The following is a 16,993-nucleotide window of genomic DNA, read 5'->3' as shown; positions in this document are numbered from 1 at the left end:
ATACTAGGACTTCTCCTGTCTTTAGCCTTGAACCTTGTGTTTCAGCACATACCTGAGGTGTACAGATAGCCAGTGTAACAGCAAACCTTGTCATCCTTGATACTTACTCGGATACCAGTCCTGTGCCACTGAAATCAGTATGAATTTCCAATGGAGTGCTTAATTACTAGAATGCACGGAAATGGAATGATTAGTTAAAATGTGCCTGAGCGTTTTTTTAAATTTAATATACGAAAACATAATATATTAATCTTAAAACAACTTAAAAACAATTCTTCATCCGGTGGCCACATACATATTAATACCACCTTCTAATACGGCAAGAGGAATCCTTATTTTTTAAATTTATATTTGCAAACAGAGATCTACAAGACATATGTAATTTAGGCACAAACTCGGCAAAGAAGCTTCAGCACTAATGACAGCTCCTGGACATGATTATTATTAATAATTATTTATTATTAAGCTGCTGGGAGAAGGGGTGCTGGCCATGCCGGAGGTAGGCACAAAATAAGACGAGACCATCCTTCAGCTCACCCCCGGACCTCACAGAAACCAGTTGAATGTTATCTTGCTTGTTTACTCCACACCAGTTGCTTGCAGGAGAGCAGGATTTGGGCCCGGGGTATTTAACATGGCTTTTCCGGTCTCATTAATCACTAGATGGTAGAAGGCGTGAGATCGAAAGCCGTGACCGCTCCCTCGGGAGATCCAGGGCTGATGCGGCTAGGATTTTAGCAGTGCACTGATTATATACCCGCGCTGCCTACTTAACCAAACTGCACCCGAGGGCTAAATTAACCGACCTAAATAATTCAGATATCCCACACAGATTGAAAGGTGAGAGCCCCTGCATTGGTCTGGAAATATGCAATTTAATGCAGATAGCCACAGAACACCTTAGTCAATTTCAAATCCCGCCTCCCCGCTTTCACTTGCTCTGCTTGAAAACCAGCCTGTGAGAAAAACCCTTGTCTGTGTGACATTGTTGCTTGCACGGTAAGGACCCCTCTGACACCTAAACAGGTGCTGCTGCTGTGCCTCCAGATGCCATGTCCCAGAACCTTGTGTTTCAGGAGGGAAGGTAGCTGCAGGCTCCCGGTGATCCAAGAGAGAAATCGCTGGGCAGCCGCTGTTGCGGCTGCTGCAGCATCTGGATGGGTGTGCAGCAAAGATTTGCTGATGCCTCTCACGTAGTATTTTGCAGGAAGTTTCCATACTTCTTCAATTCAGTCGGTAGAAGAGGGGTTGGAGGGAAACGGGGCTGAATCATCCGAAAGGGTTTTTTCTTTTTCGTTCGTTTTTTTTTTTTTGAACCCAGTTCGAGAATTTCCAACCGCATCTTCACCAAGTGTTTGGAGAGAAGTCCCCGAGCGATGCGTCCATCCGTCTGAAGAAACACCCACCGATGACCCCTAGAGCCTCCGGAGGGGGTTGCTGGGGATGTGTAGCTTGGGGAGCCTCACTGGGTTTGTGGCCACAAGGGAGAATCCCAGCAGCCATAGGCTCAATCCTGAGGTTTCAACAGCTTGAGAACCTACGCTGTGAGCCACTGCAACTTCTGCAGTTCATCAGCATGGGGAGAGGGGACAAGGAAGAACAGGGTTTGTATTGTTAGGTTTTCATTCGATAAGGATGCTTCTCTATCTAGTTAGAAAACAAGAAGAGGGTGGCTGTGCACATCTTGGCTGGAGAATTGCACTGGTTTTGTCTGTTTAAATTCTGCAGGATATCTTGAGTTTGCTATGCTGTTGTGTTATGATTTCCTAGCTATGCTGTAGATTTGCTTTTAATAATGCATATAATGACTGTATTATGGCCAGGTAAGGGATATTCTCAGAGAAAGCCTTTCTTAGGGTAAGACAAAGCAGATAGTTTTTACAGAAATTAAATGGTTTTTTTTTCAATACTGCTCCTTGAAATTTGCCGTAAATGATTATAGACTGAATTCTATGTTTTTGTAAATACATAAGTGTCCTGGTGCAAAAGGATGCCAAAGAGAAGTGAAAGCTATAGATATAACTGTATATCAACAGTTGCCTTGCAGATACTCCATATTTTATGGTACAATTATACTACATGCTCATAGCCAGTGTACTGCATTATTTTATGTTCACAAGTCCAAGGATGATGACACTGAATCTTTTTTTTTTCTATTCTGTTTCTCACTTATCCAGACATCCCTAGCTCATAAGAATAAAAAGTGCATTACAGAGCACAGGATCTACCAGCAAATGGATACTCTAGGTATTGTGCATTTACTAGGAGTAAAATCTTATCTTTACAATACTTTGTATATTTGAGGGGTGGAGGTGGCTATCCCTTGCTGGCTCAGATTTGCAGGGGAATGCACAGTGGAATGGAATTTACTGCTGCTCCAAAAAGGTGCAGTATGTTCTGTGCTTACGTACTGCAGGCCACACCCGGTCCTACTACACTCTCAGAATGGCTAATTACACCCGTCTGATACCAAACAGTGCTGGGCAGCATGGCACTGGGCTCCCTGCATAAGACTCCCTTGAATGCCAGATTTGGGATCATGACCTGCTGGCTGTATAGGGTGGGAAGAAGAGGCTGTCTTTCCTGCAATGATTTAGGGATGCAATATGCATATTAACTGAAGTGAGGTTGGCTCTGCAGTCACAGAGCTGTTCTTGTCACATTTCCAGACCAGTGTTGTCATCTCAGATGGTCCAGATGGTTTGGACAAACTTCCAAATTCATGGAAACTGGAGAGAACTTTTTGAGGTGTACCCATCACTAATCCTCTCCCTTCATTACCTCCTTCAAATTCCTGCTACAGCAATTGTAATGCCTGAAGTGCCACTCCTCCAGAGTCAGGTTTTTAAAGATTCTTAGAAGCATTAATCTAGAATCCAGGCCATTTGAAGCATCATCAGAATGACAGGGTCACTGCACCACTGCTTCAGCCATGCAGCCTCCAGTACTTCCTGAACGATAACTATCTGAGCACCATGGCAGCAGGAATGACTTTTTATTACTATTAGGTGAAACTTGTGATTTACAGGAGTTACCTGAAACTCATTAAGCACAATTAGTTTTTTAACCTGGGTTGTAATATGTAATGTGAATTCTCAGTCAACCTGGGCTTGATCATCAAGGATCTGAGTCTTCTCAACTCCTGATGACTTCAGTGGGACTTAAGTGTACTCAGCACCTCCCCAGATTGGGCCCTTACACGGTGATCTTTACAACAAAACCTGTTTGTTTTTGAGGGTAAGGCTAATATCCAGCATGCGAGGAAGACTCTTGAGGAAGTCTTGTAATCAGCAACCTTTGGAGGCTGTGGTCAGACTTCTCAGACCCTTTCCCGAGAATGTCTGGAATTACTGTTAACACTTTCTTTTTCTAAAGTCTGGAAATGTGAGGGTGGGTAACTAGGGTTGCACAAAAAGTTCATATTGAAACCCTCAAACCACCCATAATCAGGGTTGGATTCTAATGGAACTTTAAACATCAGCCCAGGTCCACAAACATTTGGCAGATATGGGTAAATGCTGTTACAATAACCTTAGGCACTCCAATTTATCTACCTATTTATCTAGGCTTCTATACGGTGCTCACTACCATCTTTTGACCTCCTTAGCACCATTTATCCAGCAACACCCAGCTGCTTCCCACCCTCTACTTACCTTTGTCATCCATGGGAGTGAGGCATTTGTACCACTCCTGCTTCCTGGTGGCTCCCTTTCTGCTCTTGAAGGGGCATCAGATGGCCTTTTCCACCACAGCAGGCTATTCAGGGATCCTTGCTTCTCCCAATCCAGAGGGATTTTGAGGGGCAGTCAAGTGAAACTACATGGAAGCAAACTGTAGAAACTGTACCAATAGGGATAGGTTTGGTGGCACCTCCCAACAAATGGACCCTGCAAGTTCTAGTTCCTATAATGCATGCCCCTGATCTCTGACCTAGTGGTTACCTACATACTTTGTTGGATTAGAGTCCTCTAGCATTCATGGTCTTTTTGCTCATGATTTCAGACATACTCTAGAGCAGATGCCATTATGTATGCATAACTGCTGGCTGCGGCCCTCAGTCGCCAGTCTGTAAACAGATTTACAATGTAAACATATCCCATTCCCCCAAACAAGTTTAATCTTACCTTTATATGGTACATATTTAGGACAAAATTCTCCACTCCAATCTGTGAGTATGCAAGGCCTGAAATGCAGTGGAAATACTACATCTCTGCTGCTCAGGATGGGGAGAAGGAGAGCTCAGGGCTCAACAGAGAGACACAGTATGGATTGACAGGCCCAAGGCCCCTGCACAAGAAATATACACTATTACTCCATATAGCCAATGGCACCCACAGAGCCGTTCCACCCCACTACCGCAGGTTGGGGCCAAGAATTCTGTTCCTCAGCCCTGTATGCATTTCCTTGTACTCCCTGCCAATTTACTGAGGCTTTGCATGCTGAAGATTTGACCCGTAATTGCCAGTGATGATGAAATGAATAATAAATAAATAAAATAATATCAGTGTGGGCTAATAGCAAGCGTTTAGTAGAGCAAGCATGCAAGGGCCAATAGCAATGGCTGTTTCCTAGTCCATGTGAGAAATCAGCCCAAATATTGGTCTAACCCTATTAATTAAGCCACAGGTTCCAGGGCATAATACTCCTGTTGGTGCTTTAACACAGGGTCTTATGTGTCTCTTCTTCATTCCTGAATTATGTTATCATCCTACCTCATTAAAATAAATGGTATTACTTCCAGGTTTGGTTTGATTTGGTTTGTAAACTCTATCTTATCTTGGAACCTGCTTCTGCACTCGTTTCTCAGGCAAAACTCCCATTGACTCCAATGGGAGAGAATTTTGCTTGAGTAAGACTGCAAGATTGGGAGTTTATGCTCCTCTGGGAGTTGGGGGCACAGACCTCTGCACCCAAACAGAGCCCCACTGATTTCTGTGGGTTTCACATAGGCACAAACGTCCCGCTCCTGCAGACCAAGTGCAGAGCCTGGGCTATAGTTTGTCTCAGCGACTTCTGTGTCTTTTATGGGTGTACTTTATTTTCTGGCACTATGTCTTCTTGCTTTAGTGTACAAATCATTTCCCAGTATAAACCTTTCATTTTTTAATTTCCCAGTGTCCCAGACTCCTGGAAGGGGAACTTTCTTCTTGGCTGGATCCTGTTACATATAACTGATTTGGGCAACAATTTGAGAATTCTGTGATTTTACTCTCCAATCTCTGCAGCTGTTAAACCTCCTGGAAAAACTGGAAACGTGCCTTACATGAAAACGTGTGAACCAGGTGGTTTCATCTATTTCATTTGTTTTCTTCATATAGATATCAATTATTGTGATTCAATTGCTGTTGGTATTATTTTTGGTTACTATGGGCCATATACTGGCACCTTGTCTCTCACTCAGTAGCATCACATGCCTCAAGTTGTACCATTTGGTTCAATGGCACAACTCACAGAACAAGACATTACTCAACAGGAGTAAAGATCTCATGACTCTGATGGACAAGCCTCTAAGTAAGAGGAATGAATTTTGCTAATGAACAACGTGCAGAGGTTTGGACTGGGAGTCAGAGAGAGGAAAGAGAGGGTGGTGGGGAGCTGCTTAAACCAACATTTTCCAAACCTTAAAACAGGCGCAGGTTGTAGGGCCAAATCCAATGGGTATAAACCAGTGTAACTCCAATGAAGTCAATAGTTCTACGCTGACTCACATCAGCTAAAGATCTGGCCCACAGTTTTTAACTGCATCCTTCCTTCCTTCCTTCCGTTTTATCCTTACTCCTTATTATGGACTAAGTTAAATGGAAGCTGCAAAAGAAAAAAATAGGTTTGGTTTCTGCCCTTTTCTCTTCTCCCCTATCTGTTTTTGGCTGTTTTTTAATTTTGGTTCTTTATGATCTATATAAAGAAAAATGGAGGTTATCAGGAGGGAAAGAGAGGATCCAAACAAAAATCTTTTTACTGGCTGCTGTTTGTTTTTCAGCTAGAAGATTTCTGGAATGACGTTGAAATTTGTAATGGGAGCTTCCTTGAAGGAAGGGTGGGTTGAACACAAGGAATGTTTTCCCCAAGTGTTTTAGTTAAATAGGTGTTAACAACAGCCAACAAAAACAAACAATTAGCCTAAAAATGATTTTTCCCCCTTGGTACTTGGTATGTTATAATCCTACCAGTTCTCTAGTTGTCTATAGAGTCGTCAGGGTAGGCCGAATATCCGTTTCTAACAGGAAACCAAGCAGACAAAAATTATGAAGAAAAGAAAAACCTCTTTGGCCTTCTTTATCATTATAAAGAAGCCAATAAAAAGTGGTGGAGGGGGAGTCCAATTTCTTTCCCCTTTGCAGATCACCTATCATGCTCTAACACCTTGAGGTCTGCTGAGTTGTGGTGGTGGTGATGAGGCCGGTGTGGCACCTGAGTGGAAGTGGCTGGAACATAATGCCCATCTAAGGGCTAGTCTACACTTACCTGCCGGGTCGACGCGGTGAGTTCGACTTCTCGGAGTTCGAACTATCGCGTCTAATCTAGACGCGATAGTTCGAACTCCCCGCGCTCTCCGGTCGACTCCGGTACTCCACCACTGCAAACGGCGGTGGCGGAGTCGACCTTGGAGCCGCGGACTTCGATCCCGCGGCGTCTGGACGGGTAAGTAGTTCGAACTAGGGTACTTCGAGTTCAGCTACGCTATTCACGTAGCTGAACTTGCGTACCCTAGTTCGACCCCCGCCCTTAGTGTAGACCTGCCCTAAGGCTCAGGCAGGCGTATTGCTCCCAAGAGCACAGGAGAAAGCATGTTCAGAAATGTCACTTGGACACCTCTAAAAATTGTGGAATGTGTGCTCAGTCCAGCAGCAGTCTCAAGGCATCAGCTGGGGTGTATGGGTGGGGCCTTGGCCATGTTCCCTAGCCCACTTGGCCACACCCTCTTTGCAGCCTCTACTGCCACTACATGGGCTAGTGAGCCCCTCCTCACTCCTCCCACCCACACTAAGGCCTGGTCTACACTGGGGGGAGGGAGGTCGTTGTAAGATACGCAACTTCAGCTATGGGAATAGCATAGCTGAAGTCGATGTATCTTTTTTTGACTTACCTCCCGTCCTCATGGCGCGGGATTGACGGCCGCAGGTCCCCCGTCGACTCCGCTTCCGCCTCTTGCCCTGGTGGAGTTCCAGAGTTGACGGGAGCACTTTTGGGGATCGATTTATCGCGTCTAGCCCAACAATATATAAAAATGACGTTTTCATTCTGTACGTTTGGTTTATTGCAGTTAGAGTTCTAGGCCAAAATACATGGGCCCAATCCATCAGTCTGACTCAGGTGAAATGCTCATTGAAGTCAATGGGTGTTTCACCAGATTAAGGACTCAGATATTGATAGTGCAAGCTCTCCAGCATAACTTTCCCATTTAACTCTGCACATGGAGGCCTTCCCAACTCTGACCTGATGAAGATTGGCAGGATTTTGCCCAATCTGATAAAATGCCATTTAAAGCAGCCAGTACTTTTCTATTTTGGGTGGGAGGGACAAGCAAGTAAATGATCGGTTTTTCATTGTCAGGATTAGCAACTCCAACTAGCTTTTGTTCAAGGACTACCAATTTCTAATGACAGTGTTGCCAGGCTGATTTGAGTGTACAAAAATGTACTTTCACTATTAATGCCCATGCAGTTTTTGTTTTCAAATTTTTTTTTATGCTGATAATAGCTCAGAGGTCTATGTTACATTTGGCCATAACCAAACGGACTCCACTTTTGTGTACAGACAAAGAAGGAATATGAGTGAAAATCCCGAAGACTCACCAGTATGTGACGCCCAATGATGAGCAGTAGCTACTGCAGCAATGCTTCAGCCAGCATGAGTGTCAATGAAGTGTCCGCCTTCTCACTGACCTTGGAGCAAAAAACTGGCTTTGCCTTCGTAGGGATTCTGTGCGTTTTCTTGGGACTACTCATTATTAGATGCTTCAAAATCTTACTGGACCCCTATAGTAGCATGCCATCTTCCACTTGGGAAGATGAAGTCGAGGGTCTTGATAAAGGAACGTTTGAATATGCTCTTGCATGAAAACTCAAAAGAGTATCCTGCCTTACTTTTGATGTTGATTTCATTTTGAAAACCTAGTGCTGATACATTTGTACTATATACCTATGTTTTGAAGATATGATGGTGGCATCCATTTTGTTAAATAAATATTCGTTGCAGACTCATAAAAGCATTTAATGCTGTTTTTATTTTGGGAATTCACCTTTTGTGGAGCTGTGGGTAAGAAACAGCTAATGTCAAAGAAAGACTTTAGGGAGATGATTCACTAAACATTCAGTGAGGAAGAGGGGCAGAGAAATCTCTTGAGAATCAGACCTCTCACCTGTCTCTTCATAGGCAGAATTCATGCCACAACATCACATCAGTGAAAAAGAGGAAAGGGTGTGAAATATTTTTGGATAGTAAACATAATAGTAACTCCCAACTCATCCAACATGATTTCTTTAAGTCCAGAAACTGACCTTGGAAATCTCATATGCAAAAACTAATCAGCCCAATGTACTGGACCAGCTTAGTTTGCAAGATTAAACAGCACAACAGGATCACAGCACAAGGGGAGAAGCCTGCAAGTACTCATGTGTCTGCATGTGGAAACTCTTGTTTTCAGTTACTAAGAGAACAGAAAAACCAATGTAAGAGCTAATGGTTATTGCAGTCACTAATGAAAGTCCCACCCTTAAACACCTGGAGGTGCTGTCACATTGGCTAAATCCATGTGAGAGGAGCATGGTGCTGCTGCTACTATATCCAGTGTTTCCACAGTCTTTTCAGAACAATGTGTAGGGCTGTTTCTTGCTCCCAGTCTGAGAAAACTGTTTACACTTGCTGAAACAAAGCTTCCCTTCTCCTGCTCTAATCAAATTCTTAGCTGGCCAAGCAAGAGTTATTGGGATGGGGGTGGGGGGTAAATGTAATTAAAGATGAGTTGGTTGCTATACGTAAGATATATAGTACACTCAGCATTGCAAGACACATGCCAGCTCAAAAATCCAACCAGAGCCTCTAATTCCATCCCCGCAGCCTCAGACCGCTGAAAATTGGTTAGTGGCTCGCATGAGAAAGCAGTCATTCTGAGCCTGATAAAGAGAGATTCACAGAGATGAGGGGAGGGGAAGAGAAAAAAGCAAATATTAGTTAAGGACCCATTCTTCCCGTCTAGTTGAGCTGTGCTCAGAGCAGGACCTAAAGGGGTGTATAGCTGTCTTTGCAGCACCTTTGTGCTCCCCTGGGGACTGGTTCAGCTCTTGGCAGAAGTTGGAACGGCCTTTGCTGCTCTAACTTGTGTTGGATGGTAACAGCTCGCAATGGCCATAATACCAGCTGGGGATTGCCAGAGTACAGAGGCAATCTGCAAGTCTCTCTATATCAGTGGATCAAAAGAGGATGGAACCTAGACCTGTTTATGCCAGCTGTGCACCATCCAGTGATTCCCCCCATGCTAGAAAAGCCCCAACAGGCAGGGCAGGACAGTTTTTCAGTCTCTTTGCACTACCAGAGTGGTGCAAAAGGGCAAATCAGGGGCCAGGATCTGGCCCTACCATTGGATTGGATTTGGAGTGTCATTCTGAGGAATTCTGTGGCAGAGGGTCCTAGTAAGACAGAAGAGGTAACACAGAGAAAAAAACAGAAGCTGAATAGTAACACCTCAAGGTCACCTCTTAGCACAAACAGCTGCTGTGTGAGAGTGTCAGAACTTGACAGTAATTCAATTCCACTTTTGAGAAACTTGGAATCAGACTTTTGTTTAGGCACTGTCACTCTCACTATACAGCGATGTGTGCTAAGAGATGCAAAGACAAGAAGATGAGTTGTAGTGATTGTTTGTTTTACAGTAATTCAGCAAAATCCATATTGTGCCACATGCTATATCTGCTAGATAAGTGGCAGTGAAGGGAACTTGGCTAAGCAAAATGCCATTCACGAGGAAAGACACTCAATTATATGGGAAAAGCCATGAACATCATGCCTGAGGCTAATAGCAAGAAAGAGAACAGTACTGGTGGTACTGACTCTTTTTGGTGGTCTTCTCCATCCACTTCTCCAAAGTGTACAATGTAAAAAGCTGTGACCTGGAACATGTAGCATTTAAATGGCTTGGGTTCCAGTGTGAGAAACCTTTGAGGCCACATAGCTTGAATATACTCTATTTATTTTTGTTTTAATTCAAATATAAATCAAGTATCTACCGTGCAAAATTATCCAGTGCAGAGATTTAGCACACTGTACACATGCTCATAATTATCCTTTTCATCTTGGTAACAAGAAATAATGTACTAGTTCATTTTTACTCTGGTCCATGAACTGTACTTAGTTCTTTGACTTTACAATATTTTGTTATAGCCATATACAAATTCCATTTTGATTACAGAGCAACATTAGTTGTTTCTTCCTCAAAAGGAAAGACTCAAGCCTACAAGAAGGAGTGCACAAGCTGGAACTTTTCAAAAGGTTTTCCTCAAAAATACAGGGCAAGATTTTTAACAGAGATAGACTCAAAAAAGTTCACACACAGCCTGATTTTCCTCTCATGTATTCTTATCCCCAATTTACTGATGGGGAAACCAAGGCACGGAAACAGGTAGGTAAAATGACCTCATCAAGGTCACAAGGAGAGTCAGTGGTCTCATCCATGCTGGGGATCTAAATGAATTCAAGATTATGCATAAACATGCTTCCAGCTAAACCAGTTTTAAACAGTGTTGATAGGGGATGTTGATGGGGCTAACCAGTGTTCTAAAATGTGTTATAGCCGAAGCAAGGAGCTGAGCAAAGCCATGATTTTAAACATAGTGCCAGCAAAGTGTGACCCCATCAAACTTTGGTTTTTTAAACACAATTCCCAATTTCTTTTCAAAGACCTGTCCAAAGCTAGGCTTAGAGCACCTGACACCCCGACCTATACTCTGACCGCTAGGCTATGCTTTCTTCAAGCAATGCAATAATTGGAGACATACCAATCTCCTAGAGCTGGAAGGGACCTTGAAAGGTCATTGAGTCCAGCCCCCTGCCTTCACTAGCAGGGCCAATTTTTGCCCCAAATGGCCCCCTTAAGGATTGAACTCACAACCCTGGGTTTAACAGGCCAATGCTCAAACCACTGAGCTATCCCTCCCATGAAGCTTTATATTAACTCCCTGAATAGTGCCACTGTCCAAGTCTCAGCTGTGGTGATAGGCACATCACTCACACAGGCTGAAGTTCACCCCGTCTGGAGGCTCAAGCTCAAGCACTATGCCCAATAGGCATGAGTTTCAATCCCAAGAGGAGAGTTTACTGATAATGATGTAGCTGGCAGATCCTACAAACACACCATTGCAAAGTCAGAGTAGTCTGTGAACAAATAAACACGCTCCTTTCAAATGATACAACTACTTGGCCTGATGCTGCTACATGCACTGTCGAGATGGACGGACTTGTGGTTAAGTCACTGGATGAGGCTTCAGGAGATTCAATTCCCAGCTGTGCCACATTCCCAATGAGACCCTGGGCAAGTCACTAACTCTCTGTGTGCTTCTATTCCCATCTTTAAAATAGAGATCATAATACTGCTTTTCTCTCACTCGGTGTCTATACAGACTCCAGTCCTGCAAAGGTGTCACCGATATTTAACTTTATGCACATGAGCAGTCCCAATCAAGCCAATGGTGTCACTCATGTGCTCAAAGCTAAACACATTTAAACTGTGAGTAGGCCCTCTAGGAACTACCATAATACAAAAAAATAAATAATCACAGTAATAATGAGTAGTATCTTATTCCATGAGTCTTTCCCATTGACTTTAATGGGACTACTTGCTGGACTCACTGTTCAACTTCCAAATGCGATCTGCTAAAATCAGATTTCCAGTCGTGGAGTTTTAGAAATTTCAATGTAAATTCAGCCACCTCTTACTGTACCTCTTCCCCAATCCCTAAGGTATCAAAGAAAAAAAATCTAAAATGAAATGATCCACGATCTTAAAGAAAATAAACAGGAAGGACATATGTACATGCAAGTGCACATAAGCAGATCCATAGTTATGGGACAGTAACTGATACAGCTGCCTAGAAGCCTGTAGCTATATTTTATAAATTCTAAAGAAAAACAAACCAACCTATTTTTCTCCTATGACACACAGGCACAGTTTTATTCCTTCCTTCCAAGAATTAACAGGTTCATTTACTAGTTGATATTTAACAAGCTAGAATGTCCCTCTAAATCAGTCATTTAGGAGAGTTTTAGAGCATGTGTCAAAGACGGGTTGGGTGAGTCACTTGATATTTTACACAGAAGAAAGAATTAGCCAATGAGGTAAAATCCATGCTGCATAAGTGAGAAGGACAGTCTATATACAGAAGTAAATAAGAGGCTGATTGCCCTTCACTACAGCACGGGACCGAGAGGTAAGTTAAACTATCGTGAACAGAGTAAGCTTGTTAACTTATGCATAATACAATAATACTACTAATAATACATTTAATGGCAAATAACAGCATCTAACAGACCTCTGGAAATCTACTGCAAAAAATAAATCATTATTTGCAAAGGCAGCAGAAAGGTAAGAGACTTTTATTTTCCTGGTGGCAGAAACACTTACCTTAGAAGTAAACTTGGAAGGTGAAATTATGGGTCTACTGAAGCCAATGGCAAAATTCCCATTGACTTCAAAGGGCCAGGATTTCACCCAGAGTCTACAAGCACAGAGTTAGGACCAAATCTGGTTTTTACTGAAGTCAGCAGCAACACTGTTAGTGACTTTAGTAGGATCAGGATTTGGCCCTTATGTAAGAAAATATTTCATTTCTGTGCACACTTTTTATAAGATTTTTATGCTAAGGGGAAAAGCATACAATCTATGCTCAGAGATTACCAATCAATAACATAACAAATGTAATATGGCTCAGAGGTGACCAAGAAAAAATAATACCAAACAAAGAAGCTGAAAGAAGGAACTTCTTCTTTCTGGTGGAGTGCACAAAACATTAAGCAGAAAAGAAGAGCTTGCTTTGAAAAACCAATATCGAGAGGGTTATAAAGAAATTTTGTTGTGATGAGAGTTTACAGCAGGATATTCTATATACAGAGACAGAGAGTAGATGGGAGTCACGGAATCTGCATCTGATTTGCATTCAAGTGCTATAGCTAAGTCTCATAATGAGGTTTCAGTATATTTGGTTAAGGGGCTCTTCAAGTTATAATTCCCCTGTGTGATTATTCGATATTTTATATAGGTAGGCATATATAGATCTATCAATAGATATGGTTAATTTGTCTTTCAATTCCCAGTTCATTCTTCTAATGGGTTTATTTATTTACCCGACGTTCAGTTGGTATAACCCTTTTATAATATTGCATATTTTTTCTCCAAAATTTCCTGCTATCAGATATATTTTCAAAAGGGCCCAAGACCCAGCATGAGCTCAACAGGGACAGGCTTGGACTTTTACTGAATTGTTCTACACAGGGTTGTAAAATCACATTTCTTTCGGTACTGAAAGTAGTTATCAATATATGAATTATTTCAAGCCTCATATTGATCTGGCACAGGATTTAGTACAGCTCACAAATAATTTGTAATACATGCCATTTCAGAGTCAGCTAACCTGACAGCTTGTTCTCCTTGGACCCAATCCTGAAAGCTTAACCATTTGCCTTATATATATACCCTTTTTTCCTTTTTTGGAGGGCGGGGGCCCTTCTGCATCCCTCACACATTTAGTCCTAACCATCTGCCACTATTTATTTCAAATGGTCTTAAATGGGTATTTGGGGACACAAGGAATGCAAGATCAGGTCTGTAAAATTATTCTTTGAATCTTGTATTGCCTAAAACTATTGCTAATATATATTTCAATAATAAATAACTGTCATTTTGCTATAGTTATTTGGGCACATTCATTTATTGCATTCATTACAATTTAGTAAAAACATGTTTTTATATACTATAGTTTTCTAACATTTATTCCTTTATGTGACATTACTCCTAGATACATCTAAAATGTATAGTTTTCAGTGCTTCAGTCACCTACTCATAAATCATCTCACATTTTGGAATTACTGAAAATTGTAAAGACTTTGTTTTATTTTTAATAGTCTAATATATTACAGTTAACTTAAAAAAACATTGGATTTTTTGAAGAGTCATGACAATTTACTTCTGCACTATGGGTGAAATCAACCAATGTGCAGTGATAGATACCATGTGCATGATCTCTGGTGAATTCCATCCTTCTTGGCTAGATGTTGCATTCCTTTCATCTACAATGAACCATTGGGCTGTACATTAGTCAAAGAAGTAATATGTTTAGTCCCTGAAAAGATAATATACTCAGGAAAGTTACTTTTAAGTATAGTGTTAGCCTATTTAGGGCCTGATTGCAGCCCACTGAGATAAATAGCAAGACTCCTATTGATTACATTGACTCAGACTTTGGATCAGGCCCTGTTTGTAAAAAGTTATAAGGTTGCTGTCTCACAGGGTTTTTAAGAAATCATGGAAGAGTTACATTACTGTGTAAGTTAATTAAATATAGAAAAGTTTTACTTATGCTTTTGATGACAGAGTCATGCAGGACAACCTTAAGAAGAATACTTACAAGTGAACACTTCAAGAAAGTCTCCATTCAACGTTGCTAGATTAAGAACCAAGATCTTTCAGATGCAACAGCATTATTGTCTTATTGCAGATAAAGCAACACAACCTCCGACTACAGAAGAATAGAAAGATTGGTGACCTAAGCACATAACATCACTGAAAATGTCAATGAATAATTCTCCAAATGTATTCTTGGAACCAAGTCCAAATAGATTTCAAGTTAATGTAATTAACGAAAGCCATGACAATAATGCAACACCCCAAGAGGATGCCGATCCTCCACATTATGAAGAAACATCATTTACTGAAGAAGCACATGGCAGACACAGGATCAGTCACAGGCCTGGAAATAGAGCATTATATGAAAATTTTCTTCAAAATGGGGATACTGTTAAATCAGATGGAAATTTACATCTCTATGATACTCATAGTAACACATACTACCTAAAAACCTTTGGCCATAACACATTGGATGCAGTTCCTAACATTGATTATTATCGAAACACTGGCAGCATCAGTGGAGTCAAAATGAACAGACCAAGCTTGTTAGAAATTCATGAACAACTGGCAAAGGTAAGTTGAAAGGAATGATACAAACATTTTCCTTTACATTTCCAGGCTAATTTTGTTTATTAATATATCCAGCCCCTTATCTTGTGAACCCTGTGCAAGAGAAAAAACTATAACTAAATACTTCCCTTATTTAGATGTGTACCTGCAGGATGTTCTCTGTTCTGTATTCTGCTAGGAGCAAAGATCTTTGTTAAACAGGTTTGTATCTGGTTGAAAATAATGAATGTACTCAATCAGTAGAAAAATATGCCTATTTCTTGTCTACAGCTATAAAACCACAGGATTTATTTTATGTTTGACTTGCAGTTAAATGTATAGAAGTAGCAATTTAAGCCATAATTTAACCTAAATCAAATATGAAAGTGTCTCTTCTAACCTTTAATCTAATACCTGATCATAACTAGAGTTCTACTGATTAGTTTGTTGTGTTCATTCAATAATCCGGTAATAACTGTTGTATTAAAGTTTTATAATTGTATAATAAATACCATTATCAGCTAGTCAGAAATACAAAGCTTTACCCAATTGTGCTATGAACAAAAGCTACCAAATTGTAAGAAAAGGTGACAATGAAAATTAAGATGAGTTTCAAACACATAAAAGAATGTGTGTTGGTTCTGAAAGTATTTGCTTTCAAGAGGTTTATGTTAACAGACAATTCTTGGGGACAAATTCATCCCTAGGGCACTGATATCAATGGCTTCACACTAGGGATGACTTTGGCCCTCATTATTTATTGTAACAATGATTTTTGGGAGGGTCTGAGAGGCACCACTTGAGTGATCGTCTATCAACCATTTATTCAGAAATCATTTGGCTAAATCCTTTTTTACTGCCCAGGGCAAAAGAGTTGTTTAGAATTCACTCATATACTATGGTGATGTGACCATGGAAGTATAGAGGCAAGACAGACTTACAGAAAACTAGTTAGAACCACAGAGAACAGCTGCTCTTGACAAATGAGATACCTAAACCGCTTTAAATGATCTTCTAGCGTTGGGGTTATTTCCCCTCTCCTTTCTAGGGGGATTGTGGCCTTAGTTTTGATTAACTGAATGAATAGGAGAGTTTACCACTGACCCACAAGATTGATGGGTCTAATGAACAGAACTTCCCCTCCAGCAGTCACTCGATGCATGCTCCATTTTATCTGCAGAGCCACCTCTGGTAAATTGATCATTAATTAACAAGAAACAGGCTCTTTGTCATCATAATCTTCATTTCTGTTGCCCTCTGCACCTACTTTTCCCACAACGATTCACCAGAAATGCATTGTCTAGGTCTGATTCCCCTGCACTCTCAAAATTCCCCTTAAATATATTTGAAAAATTTATAACAGCAAGTCTCAGACTGAATCACACTGTAATGGTCAAGACCAACCTTCTGAATAGCAGGGTTTCACAAACGTCTGTGCTACTTCATGTGCACCAGTGTAATTCATTTCTATTAAAAAAAAACCCTTAATGAAATGTTGGGGGCCTGATTCTGCGATGCTTGCTCCGTAATCACACACATATAAAGTGAGCGAAGAATAGGTGTAAAACACAACTGCACGGAGAGTTTTGGGTGGACAAAGACTACTAGATCAAGCCCTCTATATAGTTTTTCTTTGCAACAGTTAAACAAAGTAATTGAAAACCTACTGGAAGAAATTATTAGGGATGGTTCAACTGATTTGGATAAAATGAGAATCCCTTTTACCCCCAAACCATGGTGACAAGTTCTCTATAAAAAGCATTGCTGAGATGTAACCTTCACCCCTTTTTTAGAGTGGAAATCAAACCATTTTTTCCCCCTGAGATTCTA

General features: G+C 41.2%; 2 protein-coding genes across 4 annotated transcripts in view; both read left to right on the top strand.

The window, feature by feature from the left end:
• The first annotated feature begins 754 nt into the window (after positions 1–754).
• Positions 755–8,193, top strand: CTXN2 (cortexin 2). Of its 2 annotated transcripts, none has more exons than XM_044980808.1 (4): positions 755–840; positions 2,178–2,247; positions 5,116–5,282; positions 7,759–8,193. In XM_044980808.1, exon 4 carries the CDS (start codon positions 7,813–7,815, stop codon positions 8,059–8,061), a length of 249 nt encoding a protein of 82 aa, XP_044836743.1. In that variant the 5' UTR covers positions 755–840; positions 2,178–2,247; positions 5,116–5,282; positions 7,759–7,812; the 3' UTR covers positions 8,062–8,193. The 2 variants fall into 2 exon arrangements, with proteins under 2 accessions (XP_044836743.1, XP_044836742.1); XM_044980807.1 differs by lacking the exon at positions 755–840 and adding an exon at positions 1,130–1,604.
• Positions 8,194–12,283: 4,090 nt separating this feature from the next.
• SLC12A1 (solute carrier family 12 member 1) overlaps positions 12,284–16,993 on the top strand; it is a 65,809-nt gene continuing 61,099 nt past the window's right edge. For both annotated transcript variants that reach the window (XM_044981125.1, XM_044981124.1), the window contains exons 1-2: positions 12,284–12,422; positions 14,582–15,187. In XM_044981125.1, coding sequence (XP_044837060.1) covers positions 14,777–15,187 — 411 coding nt within the window. In that variant the 5' untranslated portion in view covers positions 12,284–12,422; positions 14,582–14,776. The remainder of the gene's footprint in view (positions 12,423–14,581; positions 15,188–16,993) is intronic.

This window comes from Mauremys mutica, chromosome 11 (assembly GCF_020497125.1).
Source record: "Mauremys mutica isolate MM-2020 ecotype Southern chromosome 11, ASM2049712v1, whole genome shotgun sequence".
Lineage (NCBI taxonomy): Eukaryota > Metazoa > Chordata > Testudines > Geoemydidae > Mauremys > Mauremys mutica.
Note: the sequence above shows the minus strand (reverse complement) of the source record. Positions and strands in the feature narration are given on the sequence as shown.

What these genes read in the sequence shown, in the direction of transcription:
- CTXN2 (XM_044980808.1), top strand. Translation starts at nt 7,813, where the DNA reads ATGATGAGCAGTAGCTACTGCAGCAATGCTTCAGCCAGCATGAGTGTC.